The sequence below is a fragment of the Triticum aestivum genome, chromosome 4A, assembly GCF_018294505.1.
Source record: "Triticum aestivum cultivar Chinese Spring chromosome 4A, IWGSC CS RefSeq v2.1, whole genome shotgun sequence".
NCBI classification, from domain to species: Eukaryota; Viridiplantae; Streptophyta; class Magnoliopsida; order Poales; family Poaceae; genus Triticum; species Triticum aestivum.
In genome coordinates, this window is record NC_057803.1 from 47,365,934 (window position 1) to 47,391,374 (window position 25,441).

Below are 25,441 nucleotides of genomic sequence, written 5' to 3' on the forward strand. Positions count from 1 at the left end.
CTGATTCATCAGGTTAGGTGCATGCACCCTCTTCTCCTCAAGATCAATTTTTCGAGCTACCAAGATCCCCCTCATCATTTCGTCCTCTAAGAAGACTGCATGTCTCATTTCTACAAACTTTGTATATCTGTCTGGGCAGTAGAAACGAAAACCTTTTGATCTGTCTGGATAGACAGTGAAGTGGCAACTTACTTTTTTGGGATCTAACTTTGCAATGTTTGGATTAAACATTTTGGCCTTAGCAGGGCACCCCCACACCCCGAAGTGTTGTAGGGAGGGCATCCTTCCTGTCCATAGCTCGTATGGTGTTTTGGGCACCGACTTGCTTGATACTGTATTGAGAATGCCAATGGCGGTTTTAAGCGCCTCCATCCATAATCCCAATGGCAAGTTGGAATAGCTCATAATGTTGTGCACCATATCCATAAGTGTACGGTTCCGCCTTTCAGCTACTCCATTTTGCCGAGGCTCGCCCGGCATTGAATACTGGGCTACTATGCCAGTCTCTTGCAAGAACTTCGCAAAAGGTCCAGGGACTTGGCCATATGGAGTGTGCCAACTGTAGTACTCTCCCCCACGGTCGGACCTTACTATCTTCATTCTTTTATCATGCTGATTTTCAACTTCAGCTTTGAATATTTTAAATTTATCCAACGCTTCAGATCTTTCTCTGTTTGGATAAATATAACCATAGCGAGAGTAATCATATGTGAATGTTATGAACGAGTCATATCCATCCACACTTTTCACCGGAAATGGTCCACAAATGTCAGTGTGGATGATTTCTAGTGTGCTTGTGCTATGGATTGCACCTTTTTGATTTGTTTTATGTACTTTCCTTTAATGCAATCTATGCATTTGTTCTAAGTCTGAGAATTCTAATGGAGGAAGAATTTCACTTTTAACTAATCTTTCTATTCCACCCTTCGAAATATGGCCCAAGCGACAATGCCATAATTTCGATGAGTCGAATGTCCTCTTTCTTTTCTTTTGTTCTTTTTTTGACGCGGAAACATGTTCATTCACATTGCATACATAATGCACTTTTTCACGAAGTGGTAACAAATAAAGCTCATAGTGTAGTAAAGCATCACCCACATAAGCATTATTATACCATATGGCACACTTGCCATGTCCAAAATAACACTCATAATTTTCTTTGTCCAAACATGAAGCTCTAATTAAGTTTCTATTACATGAAGGAACATAAAGAACATCTCTAAGTAGAAGCTTGAATCCATCAGCTAACTCCAAGGAGATGTCGCTGACAACTTCAACTTCCGCTTGCATTCCATTTTCTACCTCGATGCCTCTTTCTCTTCTTAGCGTAGTCTGGGTCGAATGGAATCCCTGTAAACAATTTGCAACATGAACAGTTGCTCCTGAATCAATCCACCAAGTAGATTTCGAAAACTGTGTGTACAAGGATTCATTAACTAAGGAAACAATGTTGTTACCTTGCTTTGCCATTAAGGACTTTAGCCAAACAGGGCAGTCTTTCTTGTAATGCCCGGTCTGCTTACAGTGGAGACAAGTGTCTTTGTCCACTGGGAAAGGTCATTGCTGATGCTGATGCTGATAGGGAGCTTTTCCTTGTGGCTTTGAAGGAGAACTTTTGTTGTTTTGATTGTAATTCTTTTTCTTGCGACCCTTCACATAGTTGAGTGTACCACCATGTGAGGCTTTGAGTCTGTCCTCTTCTTGGACACACATTGCTATTGTCTTTTCAATGTCCCATGTTCCAGGTGACATATTGTAGTTTACAACAAAAGTTTCAAACTCCTTTGGCAGTGAAGTCATGACCAGGTGGATCAGGAGCTTTGGTTTGATCTCCAGATCCTCATCCATGGGCTTTAGCTTTGCTACCATATTGCTCATCCTAAGTATGTGCTCTCTTATTCCATGACTACCACCTATGTAGCGTTCTGTCACCAGTTACTCTAACACCTGGGTGGCATATATCTTTGAAGAGCCAGTGAACTGACTCTTTATCTTTGAAAGCAACTCCCCTGTGGAAGTGCACTCTGCAATGGAGCCTACAATGGTGCTCTCAATTGTATTCTTTATAAATGCCATGCATCTTTTGTTTGCATTGACCCACTTTTGGTTTTCTATGATGTATGACATCTCCAAGGGAGCATAATCTCCCCTCTTTTTAGCCCATGCAGCATCATCATCAGTGGCCTCTCTTACTGGCTCTGTAGGTCTGACCGGCTGTGGTTCATCCAGAACCCAGTCCAGATCAGCACAGCCAAATGCCAGTTCAACTTTCTTCCTCCACTCAGTGTGATTGTCACCTCTAAGTGTCGGAACATCTTTTAGGCAACTCATCAAGTGAAAGCCTCCTGAAATCACAATTTAAGTGACATCAGTATAACAATCATATGCATTAATCTAACGTTGGTCAAATTAAACATACAATTGTCTACGCAATTAAATCTATATTACCGTTGGGCAAAATATTAGAAATAAATGCACCTTTAAATTTAAATAATAAAACATGATCATGTTATTAATAACGTTGGTCATAAAAATAACATAATCCTATTCATTCTAATAATCACTTTAACATGCTCTTAAAAACATAATTCTATCTAAACTTTTATTTACTTTGTAAAAGAGCACTATTAATTATTTACACAGCGGAAAAACAGGAATAAAAAATCATGAACTTTTTAAGCTTTACAGAAACTTTTCTTTGACTGGATAAAAAATCAAGAACTTTATTATTTTATTTACAAAAATTCATGAAAAAAAAATTCTGAAAATTTTCTATTTTAATTTTCAGAAACTTTTCTGTTTACTTTACTATTTTCTAAACAAAAAAATTTCGTTAGAAAAATTTGCACAGAAAACACCATGCCGACCTGCCCTCTTGCCCGGCCCATGGCCTGCTCGCGCGTTGTGCGCACCTGTCCTGGCCAAAGACGGCCCAGCCTCTCAAGGCATGTTCGGCTCGCGCGCGCGGCTGCCGGCCCAGCAGCTCAGCTGACCAGTGCTTTCGGCCTAAAAGGCCCAACTGTGCAGCGGCGGCTTAGGTTTTCAATCTCAGCCGACCGCTGAGATCCAACGGCCACCCGCGGATCTAGCCCGAACAAAAACGGGTTCACAGCGCCAGCGGGGGGAAACCCTAGTTCATTCGCCCCTAGCCCCCGCGCCTCTCCCTGCATCTCGCTCCGTCGTGGCAGATCTCCAGCAGCGGCCCCGTCGCGCCGGCGGCAAGCCGGCGACGGCGTCAGACGCCTCCGCGCCGCGCGAGATTCCTTTTTCCCCTTCCCGTTTCCATTCCACCGCTATCTCCTGCGACGAAGCAAGAGAGAGAGGGGCGACCAGGGCCCTCCTCTACTAGCTAGAGTGGTGGCGGGTTCGGGCTGTGCCGGCGATGAGGTCATCAGCCACCGCGCCACGAGCCCTTCCCCTTTCTTTGAACTATGTTCCACCGCTCGCTCCCCTTTGTGAATCGAAATCGGCAATGACGGCGGAGCTACAAGAGGCGGTGCCATTACGATCCTCCTCGCCGGTCGCGCATCCGCCCTTGTGGTGAGTGCGCCACCGTCGAGGGATTTGGTCACGGTGTGCTTTGCCCCTCGCGGGGTGGTTCTTCGTCCCCGCACCTCGGCTTGCCGATGCATGTGGGGATCGAGAGGAACTGGAGCGGCCATGACGGTGGCGCTCTTTGCCGGCGGCCCAAGGCCTTCTCCGGTGTACTTTTGTTTTCTTTACTCTGCCCTGGCAGGGTTCTTTGGGGAGGGTAACTTTTTCCTTTGTGATCTATTTCAACCAAAAAATCCTATACCCAACCTGTCTGATACCATTGATAGATCACTGGATCGGTTAGGGTTAGGAATTCACGGTGAACCTACCTTCCGCCTGTCCAGACAAGCTCGATCCAGCGCCGGCCATGGTGATGTGGCGGCGGCGATGTGGACAGAGAGATGGCGAGGAGGTGGTGCTTCCCGTGAGCACCGCACTAACCCTAGATCGGTAGGGCGTGTAGGTGGGGTTTGTGGCGACGATGAACTTCGTCAGTCGTGACCCAACCCCCACCTCTGTTAATATAGCGCGGGCCACAGGGGCCCACCAACCATAATGGGTTAGGCGCCCCCGATCAGGACGCATTGACCAAGGGCCTGGCAGGCCATTGGGCCTGCACAGAGGAGATCAACCTAACAGCCCAATCACATGGCCTTATCTCCTTCTAGCTTTCTTTCCAACTGCTCGTTTGTTTCTTCTTTGTCTTCTTCTCTTCCCACCTTGTAGATCCCGCCTCGCCGGCGTTCTCCCGAGCTGTCGTTCCCTCGTGGCACCATCAGCTACCCTTCTCTGCTTTTTGGTGCGACAGGGGCTCCCTGGGAAGGTGCTGGGACCTCACTGTGCCGACGACCTCCATGGATGACCACGACGATGGCTGCACACACAGTGAGCAGACGACGGTGCTGGAACCAGCATAGTTTTTTTTGCTTCCTTTTCTTCCTTATTCCTTCTCCCTCTCTTCCCTTTCCTCCTCCTCGCTTCCCTTTTTGCTGCAACCGGCGACAGGCCAAACGCGGGGAAGACCGAGGTGCCCATGCTACAACCATGGCCACGGGGAGGAGCTGCAACCGTGGTACTGGGAGAGTTGCAAACGGCGTTTTCCTGTGCTACAACCATAGACACAAAAAGCTACATCCAGTAGATAAAAAAGCTTCAACCAGACAATGAAATACAAGAAAAGTTACAACCATTTGACAAAAAGCTTCAACCCGCAGATGAAAAAGCTTCAACTAGAGATTGAGATATCCTCGTCGACGACGGCCATGGCGTCTCTCTGTGTTTTTGCTGCAACCGCAGAGTAAAAAGCTACAACCCTTTGTGAAAAAAGCTTTAACCTTAGGTGAAAAAAGCTTTAATTGGCACGGTGGAAAGCTTCAATCTGCGAGAAAAGCTTCAACGGGCATAGAAAAAGCTTCAACCGATGAGATAAAAATCTTCAACCTGACTAGCCAATGGTGGCGAGCAGCGACGTTGAGAGCTGCGTCGGCGACATGACAGTGCAGCGACGATGGCAGCTACTAGGTGTTGCAATGACAGGGGGTCCCGGTGTGCCTCAAGACGGTGGCATTTTTTGCTACGAGGGGCGACGGGCTTTCTGCTAGACCGGGGGGCGAGTACGGATGCTGCAACAGTGACAGGGACGGTGACCAGCGGCAACGGGGACGGGGAGCGCATCCAGCAGCGTGGCACTAGGGGGGAGGAGGTCCAGGTGAGGGGGCTAGTCGCCGACGGCGGGAGCGGCTAGGGTGGGGCGTGGTGAAGAAGAAGAAGAAGAGGAAGAAGAAGTCAACGCAGGGGGAGGGGCGCGAGGAATAGATCTGACGGCTCGAGCTCACGGATCGGACGACTCAGGTGCGACCGGCTGAACTGTTTTAGCCGGCGCGCCAGCTGTCGTGGTTCTAAGACTGACAGTAGAATGGGGGTAGGTATGAGGAGGCAAGATCCTAGCTATGGAGTAGTTGTACACATGAATTTACAAGTTCAGGCCCTTCTCGGAGGAAGTAACAGCCCTACGTCTCGATGCCCTGAGGTGGTCGACTGGATTATATGCGTGTGTGTGTTTACAAAAGATGGCGAACCCATGTCCTGGAGGAGGGGGTGGCTTATATAGAGTGCGCCAGGACCCCAGCTCCCCTCTGTTATGCAGGGTTCGATGTAGATAAAGGTGGAGCGTTACAGGTAACATCCGTATTAAAGTGCTATAAATGGTAGTTAAGGCTATGAGTAAACGCCCGACCATTGCTATGTAGAGTGGCTTCAGATCTTCTTTTTGTCGAGTGACTTATGTGCCGGTCGAGTGACATTGATTCTTCCGAGTGGAATGTCTCTGGTCGAGTGGATGATGGTACCCTTTGAGTGCTGCTGGCTTTAGGGTGAAGTCCTTGGGGAGGTAGTCTAGGTCAGGCCTATGACCCTACCCTAGGTACATAGCTTCATCATTAGCCCCCGAATGGTTCGGGGCTTGAGTGGAGAAGGAGTTGAGAATTTCTCCGATTCAATTTTTGTGCTCCGGTAGTGACTTATCGTGACCAAGCGAACAACCATAAGGATATCAACTCCTTTCCAGTCGCCTTGATCCATTCTTGAATCTGTCGACTGGACTTTACTGTGATGTCTTGAGTGCTGGTATGGAGAAGATATTCCATCTGACAGATTGCCCTGCTGCGCGCGGATGTCGTGGGATTTGGATTTTGTGGAAGCGCGTGGGACGGGGGAGGCCGCAGTAATCGGAAGGGATTAGGTGCAGCCGCCTCGATCACTACGCCACCTTTTTCGCTACGTACCTCGTGCGCGACTGCTGCGGGATTTGATTGGGTCGTCCGGACCCACAGGTCAGCCACTCGGAAGCGGCCCTATATAAGGCGTCGGGCCGGGGTTTTCTTTAAACAGTGCGTCTTCATTCTTCTCTTTCCCTCTCAGTTTTCTCCGCTGCATCTGCTCCTGCTCCAGCGCCGCCGCCTCGTTCGAGCTCTGCTCTCCACGATGGGGAAAGAGAAGACGGTGGCATTGGAGCACGCGAAGAAGGAGACAACGAAGGCGAAGGGGAAGAAGTCTGGCCGGGGCGGATCTTCTTCGAGGGTCGGCCTGCCGCCGGGCTAGATCCAGGGCGACTGGATCCGCTCGACGATCCGTCAGGACGACATCGACGACCTGGTCGAGGGGGAACAGATACCCCATGAATCGGCGCGACTCCTGGGGGATGAGACCGAGCCGCAGCCACAGGAGGGTGAGCATGTTCTCCTCGCTACTCACGTCCACCACGGGTTCTCCTTGCCTCCCCACCCTTTCTTTCGAGGTTTTTTGAACTTCTTCGGTGCGCAACTTCACCACTTTACTCCTAATACCATCGTGTACCTCGTTGATTTTGTGTCCATGTGTGAGAGCTTCCTGGGCTGTCTGCCACACTGGGGGCTCTTCAAGCACATATTCACATGCCATTCTCAGTTGGTCAAGAAGGCCAACCCGAGTGATGAGAGGACGCAAGTGATTCAGATGTGCGGGGGTCTTGGGATTCAGATGAGGAGTAAAAGTACTTTCCCATCCATGATCCTTCCTGAGTCGGTCCGAGGGTGGCACTCGACCTGGTTCTACTGCAAGGACCAGCCGACTCCCGGTCAGTCGACTGGACTTCCACCCTTTTCCATGGCCCAAGTGGAGAAGCCCTCTGCCTTGAAAGTGATCCCAGAGGATAAGGCGCAAGTGAAAGTGCTGGTTGAGCGAGTAGTTTAGCTTGTCCATGACGGGGTAACCGGTATGGATCTGTTGGAGGTCTTCCTCAGGCGACGCATCCAACCCCTTCAAGCTCGTGACCATCCGATGTGGATGTATTCGGGCACCGACGACACCACTCGGATCCATCCAGAGGAAGTCGACGATGCCATGTTGGAAGGGTGGCCGAAGAGCATCACTAGCAACAAGGACAACCCCAGGGGATCTCGGAGGATTCCTCCGCTCAACAACCCGTATGAAACTGACAAGGTATGACTCCGAGTGGTCGAGTGCCTTCTTGATTTATCAATTAGCTGTTTGTTGTTATCCGACTGTCTCCTATCTTGGTTGTTGTCTTCTAGGCCCTGACTGAGATGTACTCGATGCCCAACGGAGAGCAGGAGCAGGACCCAGAGGGGAAGGCGAGTGGAGGTGAAAGCGGCGAGTGGCACTCTGACCACGAAGAGGACGAGGACAGCGACGACCCAAGTGAAGAAGAAGAAGAAGAGGTCGACTCTCCTCCTCGTAGGGAAAAACGATCCAAGCTTTCTCACAATCCCGCAAGTGCCCACGGCAAAGCGGCCGTGCAAACTGGGCAGTCATCGAAGCGCCCTCGAACGTCTTCTCCGGTGCCGACTGAAAAGGCGTCGAAGCAACCGAAAGCTACGCCGTCCAAACCGCCAAAGGCCTTGCGAAGATCAAAGTGGTCATCCCCATTACTTCCGGGTATTAGTTGGACTTGATTTCTTGTTTTAGTACGAGTCTGGATTTGAGTCGACTTATTTCGCCAAACATGACCGACTAAATTCTGAAATTTGTAGTGTTGCTACTTCTGGGACTTCCACCCGCCAGTATGAAGATGAGGACATGGAAGATGCGGTCACCTCCAACCCAGGTACAATCCTCGTGATCTTGTTCTCACCTGTATAGTTGGTTGAATTCTGGTGACTCATTTAGGGTCGACTGATTTCTTTGCAGCCCCTCCCAATGTCACCGAGCTTCCGGATGATGAAGAGGACGTGCCGCTGAGGCCCAGGAAGAAGAAGGCAACAGCTAGCAAGACATCCCAGTCGGAGCCGACGATGGAGCGAGTAGTTCAACGGCCCGAAGATGTGAGTAAGGTTTCTGTAACCTTTGCTGACCCAGTGTCGAGTGTGCGTCTCGCATCGTCGACTGTTCTAGAGCTTGCTTCAACCATCCAACCTCATGCCTCGGATCTCCAAGCCGCTGCATCTGGACCGTCCATCCCCTTCTTTGCTACCTATCATGTTCCAAAAAGCCAGTCGGACGCCGCTGTAGAGGCTATTCGTTAGGCTGGCATAATGATGGAGCGGGTGAAGGCGGTGCACGAAAGCAGTCAGGCTGCTTATGATGCCAGAGCAGCTCTTCGAGCCAATGTCTAGGTAAATCAACTTCCGACTAAATTTTCTCTTTTAGGATACGTAATCCGAATGTTTTCCTTCGCACAATCTTTCATTGTCTTGCACTTCGAGATTGCACACCCACTGGGTAGACCGGCGGAGTGGAATCCTAACCAGTGGGGGCACGCTTAGTGCACCCACTGGGTGTAGTCCCCGAGACCGCGGTTGACTGCTGGCAGTCGGTTGGGGTCTAAGCACTTCTTTCTCTTTCTTTTTTTAACTTGGCCTGGGCGGACCGACCGAGTGGAATCCTAACCATTGGGAGCACGCTTAGTGCACCCACTAGGTGTAGTCCCCGAGACCGCAGTCGACTACTGGCAGTCGGTTGGGGTCTGAGTAGTCTTGAAGTTTTATTAATTCGGAAATAAATAATCTTTGATCTTGTCGATTGATATCTCTTTTTCTCACTGTAGAAATCTTGTACTCTTATCTCCAAGTTTGCCGAATTTAGGAAAAGCAAAGGCAACTCAACCTTGACTTGGAGTTGGCTCATCAGAACTTGAAGAAGGCTCAAGATGAAGTCGCTGGTACGGAAGGTAACAGCCTGTCGACTGCTTATCTTGACCATCCCTCAAGTTATCTCTTCATTCTTCTATTTGATCTAAATGTGTATTTTGTAGAGAAAATGAGGTTGGCCCTGGAGAAGAAGGATCTGGACCTTGCAGCTACGCAGAAGGAGGCTCAGGAGAAGACTGCCCTTGCTAACCAGAAACTGGCTTCGGTCGGAGCACTGGAGGAAGAAATCAACAAGCTGAAGTCGTCTCTCACTGAATCCAATCGAGAGGCGACTCGTTTGTAGAAATATAAAGTGGCTCTGACCGACCAGCTGGAGAGCATGACTCGCAGGAGGAATGATTTGGAGGCTTATCTGAAAGCTCTTGCCAAAAAAATCTTTCTTATGCTCGAAGGTACCTCTTTTTTACTCGACTGTTTTACTGTTTGCAAGTTGGACCCGACCAGTCGACTCATTAACTCTTTGACTCTGTAGACTTCTGCCAAAACTTTGAAGAGGAGACTGGACGGGTCGAGACAGGCTTGGACCCTATCCTTTCTCCAGTCGGTGACGAGGCTGCCATGAATGTGCTTCGACTAGAATCTCGTGTCGCCAGTGTTACAAGTTATCTTACCCGTTTGAAGGTTGTAGTTTCACGTATCGACTCATCGCTCTGGCCAAGGGCAACGCTTCAGAATGATCTCGAGTCTCTGATGGCTCGACTCAACGAGATGCCTGGTCGAGTGCAGGAATGGAAGAAGTCCTCTTCCCGATGTGGCGCCGATGTGGCTCTGTCACTGGTCAGAGTCCACCACCGAGAAGCTCGAGAGGAGAAGTTGGCGGCGATCAAGGTTGCTAACACAAAAGGCACGACTTCCAATCCTTCATGGAGACTTTTATTGCTGCTGCCACTCGGATCACTGATGGGATTGATTTGGATGAGTTCGTCGAGCCTGCAAGTCCTCCTCCTGCCGAGTGAACAAACTTGATACTTAAACTTCCTTTAAATTTGCCTCGGAATGTCGAGTGGTTTTTGTAATCGTTAAACTGCTTCAAGCCTGACGTCCGAGTACTTTTATCTTCGTTCTGAAAGTCTTGAGATTCTATCTGATCTTGGTTTATCTTCTGCATGTGCTTGCGTTTTCCTTCGAGTGGAACTTAATCTTCACTCAGAATATTTTTTGAGATGCAACTTTGAGGGAGATATCACAGTCGACCTGCACCTTGTCGTCCTTGCGGATAGGGATGGAACGGACATTGTACTTGTGGCGCAGCTCCGTGGAGAGGATTGCAGTCGACCTGCACCTCGTCGTCCTTGTGGATAGGGATGGAGCGGACATTGTACTTGTGGCGCAGCTCCATGGAGAGGATTGCAGTCGACCTGCACCTCGTCGTCCTTGCGGATAGGGATGGAGCAAATTGTACTTGTGGCGCAGCTCCGTGGAGAGGATTGCAGTCGACCTGCACCTCATCGTCCTTGCGGATAGGGATAGTTTTTTAACTTAGGCGAGTACTAGACTGCAGCTAAGCCCCCGGGCATGAGTTTGCTCATCACTCGGTAGAATTTTTGAAACTTAGGCGAGCACTGGGCTGCAGCTAAGCCCCCGAGTGTGAGGTTTGCTCATCACTCGATAGGATTTTTGAAACTTAGGCGAGCACTGGACTGCAGCTAAGCCCCCGAGTGAGAGACTTGCTCATCACTTGGTAGGATTTTTGAAACTTAGGCGAGCATTGGGCTGCAGCTAAGCCCCCGAGTGTGAGGTTTGCTCATCACTCGGTAGGATTTTTGGAACTTAGGTGAGCACTGGGTTGCAGCTAAGCCCCCGAGCGTGAGGTTTTCTCATCGCTCGGTAGGATTTTTGAAACTTAGGCGAGCATTGGGCTGCACCTAAGCCCCCGAGTGTGAGGTTTGCTCATCGCTCGGTAGGATTTTTGAAACTTAGGCGAGCATTGGGCTGCAGCTAAGCCCCCGAGTGTGAGGTTTGCTCATCGCTCGGTAGGATTTTTGAAACTTAGGCGAGCATTGGGCTGCAGCTAAGCCCCCGAGTGTGAGGTTTGCTCATCACTCGGTAGGATTTTGAAACTTAGGCGAGCATTGGGCTGCAGCTAAGCCCCCGAGTGTGAGGTTTGCTCATCACTTGGTAGGATTTTTGAAACTTAGGCGAGCATTGGCTGCAGCTAAGTCCCCGAGTGTGAGGTTTGCTCATCACTTGGTAGGATTTTTGAAACTTAGGCGAGCATTGGCTGCTGCTAAGCCCCCGAGTGTGAGGTTTGCTCATCACTCAGTAGGATTTTTGAAACTTAGGCGAGAACTGGGCTGCAGCTAAGCTCCCGAGTGTGAGGTTTGCTCGTCACTCAGTAGGATTTTTTCAACTTAGGCGAGTATTGGACTGCAGCTAAGCCCCTGAGTGAGAGACTTGCTCATCACTCAGTAGGATTTTTTCAACTTAGGCGAGTACTGGACTGCAGCTAAGCCCCCGAGCGAGAGACTTGCTCATCACTCGGTAGGATTTTTTCAACTTAGGCGAAACAGATTCGCAGCTAAGCCACCCACTGGGGGATTTCAGAAACAAACGTAAGCAATCGACAATCATTTTCAGAAGACTGTAAAAACTCTTGTCTTTGATAAACAAACTACAAAGGTGCTTCTTATTACATCTCAATAGACTGAGTGTTTAAGTATAAAAGGGGCGGAGCAGCTCCGCATTCCAAGCGCGCGGCTCGTCTTTCTTGTGCTCGACGTCCTAGAGGTGGTACGCTCCATTGTGGAGCACTCCAATGACAACGAAGGGGCCTTCCCAAGAGGGAGCAAGCTTGTGTGGTTTCTGCTGATCCACTCGAAGAACCAAGTCTCCCTCTTGAAATGCTCGACCCCTCACGTTTCTGGCATGGAATCAACGCAGGTCTTGCTGATAGATGGTTGATCGTATCAAGGCCATCTCTCTTTCTTCTTCCAAGAGATCAACTGCATCTTGTCGTGCTTGTTCTGCTTCTTCCTCTGAGAAAAGCTCGACTCGGGGCACATTGTGGAGCAAGGCACTCGGAAGTACATCTTCGGCTCCATAAACTAAGAAAAATGGGGTTCTGCCAGTCGACCGATTGGGAGTTGTCCTCAATCCCCACAATACTGATGGAAGTTCGTCGACCCAGGCTCCTGCTACGTGTTTGAGGTCACGCATCAGTCGGGTTTCAGTCCTTTGAGAATCAATCCATTTGCTCTTTCAGCTTGTCCATTCGACTGGGGATGGGCGATTGAGGCATAGTCGACTCGAGTACCTTGTGAAGCACAAAAAGTTCTGAACTCATCAGAGTCGAAGTTTGATATGTTGTCAGTGATGATGCTATGTGGAACACCATATCTGAATGTTATCTCTCTGATGAAGCTATCAACAGTGATGGCATCAAGGTTCTTGATAGGCTTGGCCTCAATCCACTTGGTGAACTTGTCGACTGCTACAAGCACATGAGTGAATCCACTCCTACCAGTCCTCAGAGGTCCAACCATGTCTAATCCCCAAATAGCAAAGGGCCAGACGAGTGGAATGGTCTTCAGGGCCGACGCAGGCTTGTGAGACATGTTGGAGTAAAACTGGCAACCTTCACATTTGTCGACTATTTCTTGTGCCATCTCATTTGCCCGTGGCCAGTAAAATCCCGCTCGGTATGCTTTGGCCACAATGGTCCGAGAGGACGCATGATGACCACAGGTCCCCGAGTGGATGTCATTGAGGATCACTCGACCTTCTTCAGGCGTTATGCATTTCTGGCAAACTCCAGTCACACTTTCTCTGAACAACTGTCCTCTTATCACAGTAAAGGCTTTAGATCGACGGACGATCTGTCGAGCCTCTTCTTCATCTTCTGGGAGTTCCCTTCTAAGAATGTATGCGATATATGGTACTGTCCAATCGGGGGTGATGACCAAAACCTCCATAATCAAATCGACTATGGCTGGAATCTCGATTTCAGTCGGATCGGTGGCACTCTTCGGCTGTGGGGGCTCTTCAGTGAAGGGATCTTCTTGAACTGAAGGTGTATGAATGTGCTCCAAGAACACATTGCTGGGGATGGCTTCTCTCTTGGAGCCTATCTTTGCCAGATCATCGGCCGCTTGATTTTTCAGTCGAGGGATGTGATGGAGCTCCAATCCCTCGAATCTCTTTTCTAGCTTTCTCACTGCATTGCAATAACCAGTCATAGCTGGGCTTCTGACATCCCACTCCTTCATTACTTGATTGACCACCAAATCTGAGTCGCCATAGACCATGAGGCGACAGACGCCGAGTGAAATGGCCATACGCAACCCGTACAGAAGTGCCTCATATTTGGCTTCATTGTTGGAGGAGTCAAAGTGAATCTGGAGAACATAGCTGAGTTTGTCACCGCGGGGGGATACCAACACCACCCCAGCACCGGAACCATTCAGCATCTTGGACCCATCGAAGAACATGGTCCAATGCTCCGAGTGGATTTGGGTCGGAAGTTGTTGTTCGATCCACTCGGCGAGGAAATCAGCTATTGCTTGGGACTTGATGGCCTTCTTTGCTTCAAACTTGATGTCCAGGGGAAGGAGTTCAATCGCCCACTTTGCCACTCGACCAGTTGCGTCTCTGTTGTTCAGAATCTCTGATAATGGAGCGTCGCTGACGACTGTAATGGAATGATCAGAGAAGTAGTGTGCAACTTTCTTCGTGGTCATGTAAATCCCATAAACAAGCTTCTGATAATGTGGATATCTTTGCTTCGACGGAGTCAGAACTTCAGAAACATAATATACTGGGCGCTGAACTTTATAGGCTTTTCCTTCTTCCTCCCGCTCGACCGTGAGTACTGTACTGACAACTTGTCCAGTGGCTGCAATATAAAGCAGTAAAGGCTCTTTGCTGATTGGTGCAGCAAGCACCGGCTGGGTGGAAAGCAGGGCTTTGAGCTCTGCAAACGCTGCGTCAGCTTCGGGAGTCCACTCGAACTTATCAGACTTCTTCATCAGTCGGTAAAGAGGCAATGCCTTTTCACCAAGGCGAGAAATGAATCGACTCAAGGCGGCCAAACAACCAGTAAGCTTCTGGATATCGTGCACATGCACAGGGTGTTTCATCCGAAGTATAGCACCAACTTTCTTTGGGTTAGCGTCGATCCCTCATTCGGAAATGAGGAAACCGAGTAACTTTCCACCAGGAACTCCGAATGTGCACTTTGATGGATTAAGCTTGATATCATATCTTTTGAGATTGGCAAAGGTTTCAGCAAGGTCAGTCGACAGGTCAGAACCTTTACGTGACTTGACCACAATGTCATCCATGTATGCTTCCATATTCCGACTGATTTGAGTGAGCAGACACTTCTAGATCATCCTCATGAATGTGGCCCTGGCGTTCTTCAAGCCGAATGGCATAGTGACATAACAGAAGCATCCGAATGGAGTGATGAAAGCCGTTTTTATCTCATCGGGACCATACAGTCGGATCTGATGGTACCCGGAATATGCGTCCAAAAAGGACAAACGCTCACACCCCGCAGTTGAGTCGACGATTTGGTCGATGCGGGGGAGAGGAAAATGATCTTTCGGGTAGGACCGATTGATATGCTTGAAGTCAATGCACATGCGAAGTGAGTCGTCCTTCTTAGGGACCATGACAACATTGGCGAGCCACTCGGAGTGGTAGATTTCATGGATGAACTCAGCTGCCAGGAGCTGAGCCACTTCCTCGCCGATTGCCTTTCTCTTCTGGACGGCGGACCGTCAGAGATGTTCCTTGACTGGTTTTACTTTCGGGTCGACTCGCAAACGATACTCAGCCAGTCCCCTGGGCACACCTGGCATGTCAGAAGGTTTCCATGCAAAGATGTCCCAGTTCTCACGGAGGAACTGGATGAGCATTTCTTCCTATTTGCTGTCGAATGTTGTTGAGATATGGGTCGGAGCGGCATTGGAATCGGTCGGGTGAATATGAATCGGCTTCGTTTCACCGGACGACTAAAATGCAGAATCTGTGGCAGGCTTCTTGGCTCGCAGCAAATCACTCGGATCTGCATTCTTCTGATACTCTTGCAGTTCTACTACTGCCATCTGTGCATCGGCAATTTTGATCCCTTTTGGAAGCACTCTTCCGCCTTCTGCGATTGCCTATGACAGTGATTACTCCTTTAGGACCAGGCATCTTCAATTTGAGATACACGTAACATGGTTGAGCCATAAAACGTGCATAAGCGGGCCTACCCAGAATAGCATGGTAAGCACTCTTGAAATCCACTACCTCAAATGTCAACTTTTCCTTGCGGTAATTCTTGGAATCACCGAAAACCACATCAAGGGCGATCTGGCCGAATGACTGAGCTTTCTTGCCAGGAATAACGCCATGGAAACTCATGTTGCTTTCACTAAGCTTGGACATCGGAATGCCCATTCCCTTCAAGGTTTCAGCATAAAGGATGTTCAGGCCACTGCCACCATCCATCAGCACTTTAGTCAGTCGAGTGCCTTCAACTACTGGGTCGACCACCAGTGCTTGCCTCCCAGGGGTGGCTATATGAGCTGGATGGTCTGACTGGTCGAATGTGATGGCAGTCTGGGACCACTTCAGATAACTGGGTGTTGCAGGAGCAACCATGTTTACTTCCCTGTTAATAACTTTCAACCGACTTTTGCTTTCAACATCAGCAAAAATCGTCAGTGTAGAATTGACATTGGGAAAACCATCATCATCTTCTTCCCTATCCTCACCTCCGTCCGACTCCTTTTCCTTCTCCCTGGGTTGTTTCTCTCAGAACTGCTGGATAAGGAAACGACATTGTCGAGTGGTGTGTTTAGGGTAAATGATGTTCCCCTCTTCGTATTTTTTGGTATGAATATGGCATGGTAAATCCAACACATCATTCCCATCTTTATCCTTAACTTTTTTGGGAGTCCAGGCCCCCTTGGGCTTTCCTTTGAACTTTCCTTGGGCAACAGCTAAAGCTTCACCAGGAGCAGCTGGTTCAGCCTTTCGCTTCTGTTTCCGATTGGAATTCCCTCCTCCGGTTTCTTGGGCGACTGTTTTGTGCTTGCCACTCCAGAGTCGGTCTTCCTCTTCACCATTGGCATATTTTGTGGCAATCTCCATCATCCGAGTCAGAGTCATATCTCCTGTCCGACCGAATTTCAGATTCAACTCCCGATACTTAACGCCTTCCTTGAAGGCACAAATTACTTGGTGATCTGATACATTCTCCACTGTATGGTGCAACGTGATCCATCTTTGGATATAATCCCTCAAGGTTTTGTTCGGTTTCTGGACACAACACTGCAATTCTGTCAACCCTGCCGGCCTTTTGCAAGTGCCTTCAAAGGTCCTAACAAACACTCGAGCAAGTTCCTCCCAACTATATATACTGCTAGGAGCCAACTGATTCAACCACGCTCTGGCTGAGCCCTCCAACATCAAGGGGAGGTGCTTCATAGCCACATCATCATTGCCGCCACCAATCTGCACAGCCACTCGTAGTCCTCAAGCCAAGTGTCTGGCTTGGACTCGTCGGTGAACTTGCTGACTCCAGTCGCCAACCTGAAGTTGGGAGGAATCACTGCTGCTTTGATGGCTCTGCTGAAACACTCGGGTCCTGAAACATGCACCCTGCTTCCAGTCGGATGATCTCTATCATGGCCTTCTCTGTTAGCCTTGTTCCTATCAACCAGACCTTGAACGAGGATAGATCTTGCATCAAAGCCTGGCTCTCTGGGGTCGACTGGAATTCTCGTTCGCCGCTGTGGGAGCGCCTGTCATCTTGCCACCGAGGCACGTATGACCCACTCCTCGGAGGAGGCGTGGGCACTCGATGACGGTCATCGTGGTCGAATCGATGATCATACTGTGAACTGTTCTTGTACTGATCTTGCTGGTGCCCACGTTCCTCACGCCGCGGAGGCGATCTTGGGCTTTGAGCAGATTGGACAGTATCTGCCACCACAGATCTGCTATGAATCCTATTCCGCGACTGAGATACTGTTGTATTCTGCTCTCCCGCTGCCCGGAGCAAAGCCCGGATCTGCATCAAACCTCGGCCAGCTTCTGACTGGGAAGGTTGAATTGACTCTGCTATTCGAGCTGCAACTGTGAGATTCTGGATATGAGTTCGGTATACCTGAGTCGGAGGCGGAAAAAGTTGTCGTCGACTGGATTCAGGAATCCGCTGCCGGGCACGCTCGTCGAGGGCGCACTGGAGGTTCTCCAGTCGAGTGCGCTCAGCCAAATTGGCCAGGCGCGCCTCCTCCAAGGCCTGGGCCTCGAGGGTTTCTCCAACGATAGGAGTGTGAAGCGCATCCACGTTACGGCGGCGAAGCTCTTCCCTCCGCTGCGAAGCGAGGGGTTCGGGGCGGTACTCCTCTTGGGCATGTGATGGGTCGCCGACGCCATCGCCACCGTCTTCACGGGTGAAGCCAGGAGGACTGCGTGGTCCATTGACCATCAAAACTTCCGCCGCGGGGTCGCTGCTGTCGCACTTGGATGCAGTCTCAACGGAGCCAGTCGACAGATCGAACATGCCGTAGAGAGTTTCATCAGGCTCGATCGCCGCGATTTGTGGGGTGGCCGATTGGCGGGCCACCGCATGCCTCACCCACCGCTGAAGCCGCGATCGACTGGATCGCTGGCGCCGGCGAGCAACGAAAAGTGAGGTCGCCATAGGAGCCGACTGATACTGAGTCGACGGCTGTCGAAGAAGGACGCCGCGGACGCATGCGCGGAAGTGCGTCGCCCCGCGGACGGGGAGCGCCTCGACGTCGAGTGGAGCCAAGCGGAGTCGTCGGCGATGAAGCTAAGCGCGCCGAGACGGATCTCGCGGCCTTCAGCCAATCCTCCGCCGGAAACCATGATGACGGGAATAAAAAAATCGCAACTTCTCCAACAAACTGCTAAGACACCTGCCCCATGGTGGGCGCCAACTGTCGTGGTTCTAAGACTGACAATAGAATGGGGGTAGGTATGAGGAGGCAAGATCCTAGCTATGGAGTAGTTGTACACATAAGTTTACGAGTTCAGGCCCTTCTCGGAGGAAGTAACAGCCCTACATCTCGATGCCCTGAGGCGGTCGACTGGATTATATGCGTGTGTGTGTGTGTTTACAAAAGATGCGAACCCCTGTCCTGGAGGAGGGGGTGGCTTATATAGAGTGCGCCAGGACCCCAGCTCCCCTCCGTTATGCGGGGTTCAATGTACATAAAGGTGGAGCGTTATAGGTAACGTTCATATTAAAGTACTATAAATGGTAGTTAAGGCTATGAGTAAACGCCCGACTGTAGCTGTGTAGAGTGGCTTCAGATCTTCTGTTTGTCGAGTGACTTCTGTGTCGGTCGAGTGACATTGATTCTTCCGAGTGGAATGTCTCTGGTCGAGTGGATGATGGTACCCTTTGAATGCTGCTGGCTTTAGGGTGAAGTCCTTGGGGAGGTAGTCTAGGTCAGGCCTATGATCCTACCCTAGGTACATAGCTTCATCACCGGCGCCTATCACTGGCCTATGATTATTTGACTCTCTCACATGTGCACTTCCATCTGAGTATATATACCCACTTCTATCATCGGTGAGAATGATTAGACAGACTTAAAAATAAGTTGAATAAAAGAGGAATTATGCCTAAATTAATGGTAGAGGTGATGCTTGAATCTGGGCTGGCTAGACCACCACAACCGTCTTAAATCCCGCGCATTATCTAGAGATTGCGAAAAAATGGTGTACAATGGATTGTCTCTTAATCTTGTCATACTTATTCTTAAAAATGTACTTATTTTAAAATATGATGGGAGATTTGCTTCTAAGAGATTATCTTTTAACTAAGAGAAGAAAAAAATCTTGTGATTTCTCTTTACCCCATCTTAACATTTACTTATTTTACGTGTCACTGCTAAGATAGCATCATTGTAGATGCCCCAAGATCATCTACAACCAGGCCCTTATCTGTCACAAACGTTCGGGCGGCCTGTGCGATCATTGACTAGATAGAAAAGCGCCACCCAGCCAGACCATGCATAGTCAGCCCAAACGTCTGGGCTGGCCGGCACCCCCATGCCCATCCCATATCTGGGCTGGATATGGAGCGGACCGGATGCCACCGCCACATTAGACCAGCCCACGCTGGCTCGAAGAGGGAATCGAACCCTCAACACCGTGGTCCGTAGCCACATGCTCTACCGAATCTCTTCCAGGGGTACCCCTTCATTTCAGGTCTACAAGATGAGAACGCGCCTTTGCCTCACGTTGTCCCCATCTTGTCCTCATAAATATCCTACCCAGAAGGTAAATCCTAGTCAAACACCCACTCTCTCAACCACTCCACTCCACTATCCGTCTCCCCTTCCTCCCTCTCTCCTCCACCATGGCCCACAATAGATCCGACAGCGAATCCGATGAGATCGACTGGGCGGTGCTTGCCAGGGAGGACTACAGCTCATCCTCGTCGGACTACAAGGAACTCACGATCCACATTGCTCTCCGCCACTCGCAGATGGACAGGGGCAGGAGCTCCTCCTTAACGACATCCTTGACGCCCTGAAGGGGCAACTACAGCATCGCGTCGGCCCACGCCTTCCCCTATCAGGCGGCAAGGCGATCATTTGGGCCCGGCATTGGCAGCCCCTGCTACTCTTGGGCAGCGCAGGGTGCTTGTGCTCGCACCTTCGAGGATGCGGTCGTGGCTACCGATTGTGAAGTCCCTCATGTTGCATGCATTTGTATAGACTTGGGGGCGGATATTTGAGGACGACAATTGCGGAAGAGAAAATACGGGGTGCCTGTGCACTGCCCGCAAATGTGTTCGCGGATGTATAGGCCCTAAATTAGGCAATCGTGCTTGCACTAGGTATTTACTTTGGTAAATGTTTCTGTATTACTGATCAGGCGAGTCTTAGGCCCGTCGCGTCATGTTTGATCCACAAGGATCATGCGTCTATCAAGCATCGTCTTCCCTAGATTTTTTTCTCTACAACTGCAGCGAACATCTTTTTTGGCTGGAAACGTGACGAGGGTTGCAACCGACGTGCTAAGGAGCTACAAGCCCTTTGACAGATGTTACAACCATGGACGATGGCCAGCGACGACGAATGCTACAACCATGGTCGGGCATTCAACCTGGTGCCGCCGCACAAGAAGGCGAGGGGCAAAGGGAAGTAGATGACGCGGGAACCAGATCAGACGGTTGTGTTTCGCTTAATCGAGTGGCTGTGCGGTGGCCGGCCCAAATTTGGACCGGTGCGACCGACGCCTAGCATGCGGCATTTAATTTTCACTTCAAACATAACAAATTTGTTAAATTGTTGGGAGTATTAAAGTAGGAGTAATGCTATACCTACGTAATGTTTGTTACGTATCTTACGTATGAGCTGATTTGCCAGATTTTTATTGGCCATTAGTTGGGGGCGCGGGCCCACTCTTAAAATCAGGGGGGCAGTTTGATTAGTGGGGAATGGGATTACGTAAGTTGCGTAGAAGTTGTACGTAGGTGTAGCATCGAAAATGCTAGACCTACGTACGGCTGTTACGTGACTTACGTAAACTTCCATTCCATCTAACTAAACACTCCCCCTGATTCTCAGGGTGGGCCCCAGCCTCCACTAATGTCTAATCAAAGACAGCCAAATTATCCCATACGTAAGGTACGTAAAAACCTTTTCGTAGGTGTAGCATTGCTGCACAGACAAATGTGCCTAGCCACGTGGAGCACAAAACAACTGGGTCAGGCCGCCATGTCATCCCCCAACCTTAAAGCGTGCCTTTTCCACACCCTTGTCCTCGCCCAAGACGCATAGCGAGCTTTCTGTTAGTCCTACTACCTGCTCCACGTCACAGGACCCCATCCGAGGCGTCTGCTCCCGATCCGACGGCCCCGAGTGCCAACGGCCCTCTGTCCCGCCTCGCGCCCCCACCTGCTGCTCCCGTGCGTCTCCCTCTAAAACCCACGCGCTCCTCTTCCTGCACTCTCGTCTCGTGTTCCTCGGCATCTCCCTCCCTCCTTCCTCGGCCTTGGGTCTCACGCCCCCTCGTCAACCGCGGCGGCGGCGGCGGCGAACAGCCTTCCTCTCCCCTCGGCGTCGGGTCTCCCGTCGGCCAGGTAAGGCCGCTTGCTAATGCCTCCTCGCCTCCCCTCTCCCGCCTGCAGTTTCAGAGTTTCAGATTCGGCCGTTGCTCGTTAGAATTGCGATTTCGCATCGATTAGCTGCATGATGGGAGATGCAGCTGGTCCGGTGGCATGGAACGAGTGTTTACACGGTAGTGGTGCTAGCTAAATTTGTCTGGCATCCGGCCTTTTCTTCTTCGTCGGGATTGGGAAGGTAGGATCTAGGCTGACGATCATTGCGTGCACAGTAGTCATCATAACATCAATCTGAGCTGTTAGGTTTCCATTGGTGAGAGTTACAGTGGCTAGCTACTAGTAGTTTTCTCCGATCAATTATTCGGCGTGTGATTCATCTCTGTATGTTACTGAGATGGGCAGGAAAATGATTCAGATATTTGCGAATCATAGGCTTTATTTCGTGCAGATTGGTTCTAGCCCGCGTTGCTCGTATGAGGCAGTGGGCATTTTGTTTCGCTCGCCCTATTAACCGTGATGTAGAATTATGATTATTTGATGTAGCGAACATAGGATCATGCCTGCACATTTTGAAGCAACACTCCTGTGCTGAATTGTACTGAACTCTGTTTGTGTTTTCTCTTGAATTTTAGGCTTACTGTACCCTGAATGTAAGATGTTATTACAATGTTGGTAGCTTCACTCGTGTTCCAGTCAAATAGACCCTTCTTAACTTAAATTATAATCAGTTGTTGCCTTTGCCTGTGGTCTGCTATATTAGTTCTACCAAGTTGAGGGTTTCGTACAGTTTTCCAGGTTACTTTGTACTTCAGTTTTCTGTTTGCATCGAGAAATGTTGATTTATTTTTCTTTTCGTCAACACAGGACCATGGCTGGCGGCTTTAGAGTGCTGCATCTTGTGAGGCCCTTTCTGGGTTTCTTACCGGAAGTACAGAGTGCTGATAGGAGAATTCCATTCAGAGAGAAACTCATCTACACCGTTATTTCCCTCTTCATTTTCCTAGTGTGCAGCCAGCTCCCGCTCTATGGCATCCATTCAACTACTGGAGCTGACCCTTTCTACTGGTTGCGTGCTATTCTTGCATCAAACCGTGGTACTGTTATGGAGCTGGGTATCACTCCAATTGTGACATCTGGAATGGTGATGCAACTTCTGGTAGGATCAAAGATCATTGAAGTTGACAACAGTGTGAGAGAGGATCGTGCACTTCTGTAAGTACTAAAATGGCAATATCTCCTTGTTGTGTACATGTTGATTGATTCTGTTCCAATAATCTGATCAGTGAAAAGTCTTAACGTCTATTCAAGGAATAAGAAACGGGAATAATTAAAAGATCCCTTGCTCTTGTTTCCTGTATCCGATGATGGTCCTCTGATGCATAGTACCTTTTTCTTACTCAGGAATGGTGCACAAAAGTTGCTTGGTATCCTGATTGCTATTGGAGAAGCTGTGGCATATGTCTTGTCTGGAATGTATGGCAGTGTAAGCCAACTAGGAACAGGGAATGCTATTCTCATTATACTTCAGCTTTTCTTTGCTGGCATCATTGTCATCTGTCTGGATGAACTTCTCCAGAAAGGATATGGTTTGGGTTCTGGCATTTCTCTATTCATCGCTACCAACATCTGGTAACCTTACTGAATTTTATTTCACTTTGGTCATTCAAATATTGCTCTGTGATTCATTGGCTCATGGTAAACTTTTGTCATACAGTGAGAATATCATCTGGAAGGCGTTTAGCCCCACAACCATCAACAGCGGACGTGGTGCTGAATTTGAAGGGGCTGTCATTGGATTGTTCCATCTGTTGATTACCAGAACTGACAAAGTCCGTGCCCTACGTGAGGCTTTCTACCGCCAGAATCTTCCAAACGTGACCAACTTACTTGCTACTGTCCTGGTCTTCCTCATTGTTATCTATTTCCAAGGCTTCCGTGTTGTGCTTCCAGTGAGATCAAGGAATGCCCGTGGGCAGCAGGGTTCATATCCAATTAAACTGTTTTACACATCGAATATGCCCATCATCCTGCACTCTGCGCTGATTACCAACCTCTACTTTATATCTCAGGTACTAATGTTGATTCCAGTGCTTTTGTTCTAAATTGCTGTATGTATGTGAAAGTGCTAACACGTTTTTTTATTGCTATTGCAGCTTCTTTACAAGAAGTTCAGTGGCAACTTCCTGGTTAACCTTCTCGGTATATGGAAGGAATCTGAGTATTCAGGCCATTCTATTCCCGTTGGTGGTCTTGCATACTATGTAACTGCCCCATCAAGGTGGATAACTAGTTTTTTTTACATTAACCTGTTCTTATCATGCTTTTGGTCTCTTTTACTCCGTCACAACACACACTGTTCTTGATATACTTATCTGAACATGTTGGAAACCGTGCAGTTTGGCTGATGTTGTCGCAAATCCATTCCATGCGCTGTTCTATGTGGTCTTCATGCTGTCAGCTTGCGCTCTCTTCTCAAAGACATGGATCGAAGTTTCTGGTTCATCGGCGAGGGATGTTGCTAGGCAGCTCAAGGTAAATGCTCTTTTTACATATAGCATATAGTTGCAAATTCTAGTTGCATATAGTCTTAATTATGTTTTGGCATATGTCCTACCCGTTAAACAGGTGGAAGTAAAGTTCTTCCATCTACTACTTACTGTTCCTGGCTGTGTTCCATTGTAAATTGTAGTTCTAAAATTTATTCAAAATGTTACTGATTGATGTCATTCTGTAGTTTTACTTGTACCTAATAGGATGCCATGAGAAATTACATGACAACCCTTGCCTTTAGTCCTCTATGATGCAGGATCTGTATCTGTCATTTATTGATTTGTAAGATTGTCTCAGTAAATATTTTCATCTATGGTGTTACACTGTACTGTTCTGAAGTCTGAACAGTAGAACATGTTGTTTGGATGAGCATCATCTAGTTTTATCATTTGATACATTTGAAGTACACCAAATGTAGAATGTACAGCTGATTTTTAGATGGATCATTTTTTTGTGATGGTAGATAGATTGTTGCACCACTAAGATTAGTCTCCAAGGGACTTTGTTGGAAAGAATATTTCTGAGCGACATAGTTTACAAAATGCCATTATTTTTGTGCATCTAGTGTTTTGGTACAAGATGTGCTAAGTGAACCATTATTATTTGCCTTCTGAGCCTAGAAGTTTCAGTTATATGCTAGGGGCATCGATATCTACCATTTGTAGCTACTAGTTAACTAAAACTGTTATATGCAGTGATGTACTGCCTGTAGTTGGTTTTGCACATGAATGCAAGAGCTGACTGAAAAAGCTTCTAATTTTGGCAACTGAACAGGAACAACAAATGGTGATGCCAGGCCATCGCGAGTCAAACTTGGAGAGGGAGTTGAACAGATACATCCCCACTGCTGCTGCATTTGGAGGAGTGTGCATTGGCGCGTTGACAGTCCTAGCTGATTTCATGGGTGCAATCGGTTCAGGAACCGGTATACTGCTCGCTGTCACCATCATATACCAATACTTCGAGACTTTCGAGAAGGAAAGGGCGACCGAGCTTGGTTTCTTCGGCTTCTGATCAAGGACTGTAATATGATGTTATTGCTAGCTGGACCTTGTTGCAAGCCGTGATACTACTGTCTGGGGACCTTGGATTTAGAAATTGTAGCAGAGTCTGCGTGTGTTTGTCTTCAGGCGCATGGTGGCATGTACATCGGCCAAGTGCAGCCATGGCCAATTAGCCACCATGTGTTTGTGTTCAGTGGTCTGCTGAGTTTTGGCTATCCTAGTAACTTTTGAAGTAAATTGTATATTACAGTTTTATTTGTTTTGTCGCAATCCTCAGTAGTCCATACTAACCTCTCTGAATTTGCCAACAGTTGGTAAACTTTCTGATATATCCGGACATTGGGCTGCTGCATGCATCGTCCTATTTTATATCTTGGTTAACTGCATCCGAGAATCAGTAAAAATCGATATGCTAGTTGACTGAACATGATTCCAACTCGGAAGTGTCATAGTGATGGACGCCTCCAAATTATTATTACTACCTCCTAATTGAAGTTCTGGGTTTTCTAAGTCAAACTTGTTTATAGAAAACCAAATTATTGTTGTTTTTGAATAAAAGGGGTTTCCCCCCATTCCATTTCAGATTGAATGAAACCAAACAGCGTACAAAGCTAGTCCCTCCGCCGCATAATATAAGAGCGTTTTTGACATTATACTAGTGTCAGAAA

The 25,441-nt window shown here is 48.7% G+C and overlaps 1 protein-coding gene across 1 annotated transcript; it reads left to right on the top strand.

The window, feature by feature from the left end:
* Positions 1 to 21,080: 21,080 nt before the first annotated feature.
* LOC123085068 (protein transport protein Sec61 subunit alpha) lies at positions 21,081 to 25,035 on the top strand. Its single transcript, XM_044506639.1, has 7 exons — positions 21,081 to 21,237; positions 22,084 to 22,431; positions 22,621 to 22,848; positions 22,934 to 23,288; positions 23,373 to 23,497; positions 23,616 to 23,751; positions 24,544 to 25,035. The coding sequence occupies exons 2-7, from the start codon at positions 22,088 to 22,090 to the stop codon at positions 24,781 to 24,783; spliced, it is 1,428 nt and encodes a 475-aa protein (XP_044362574.1). The 5' UTR covers positions 21,081 to 21,237; positions 22,084 to 22,087; the 3' UTR covers positions 24,784 to 25,035.
* The last annotated feature ends 406 nt before the right edge of the window (positions 25,036 to 25,441 follow it).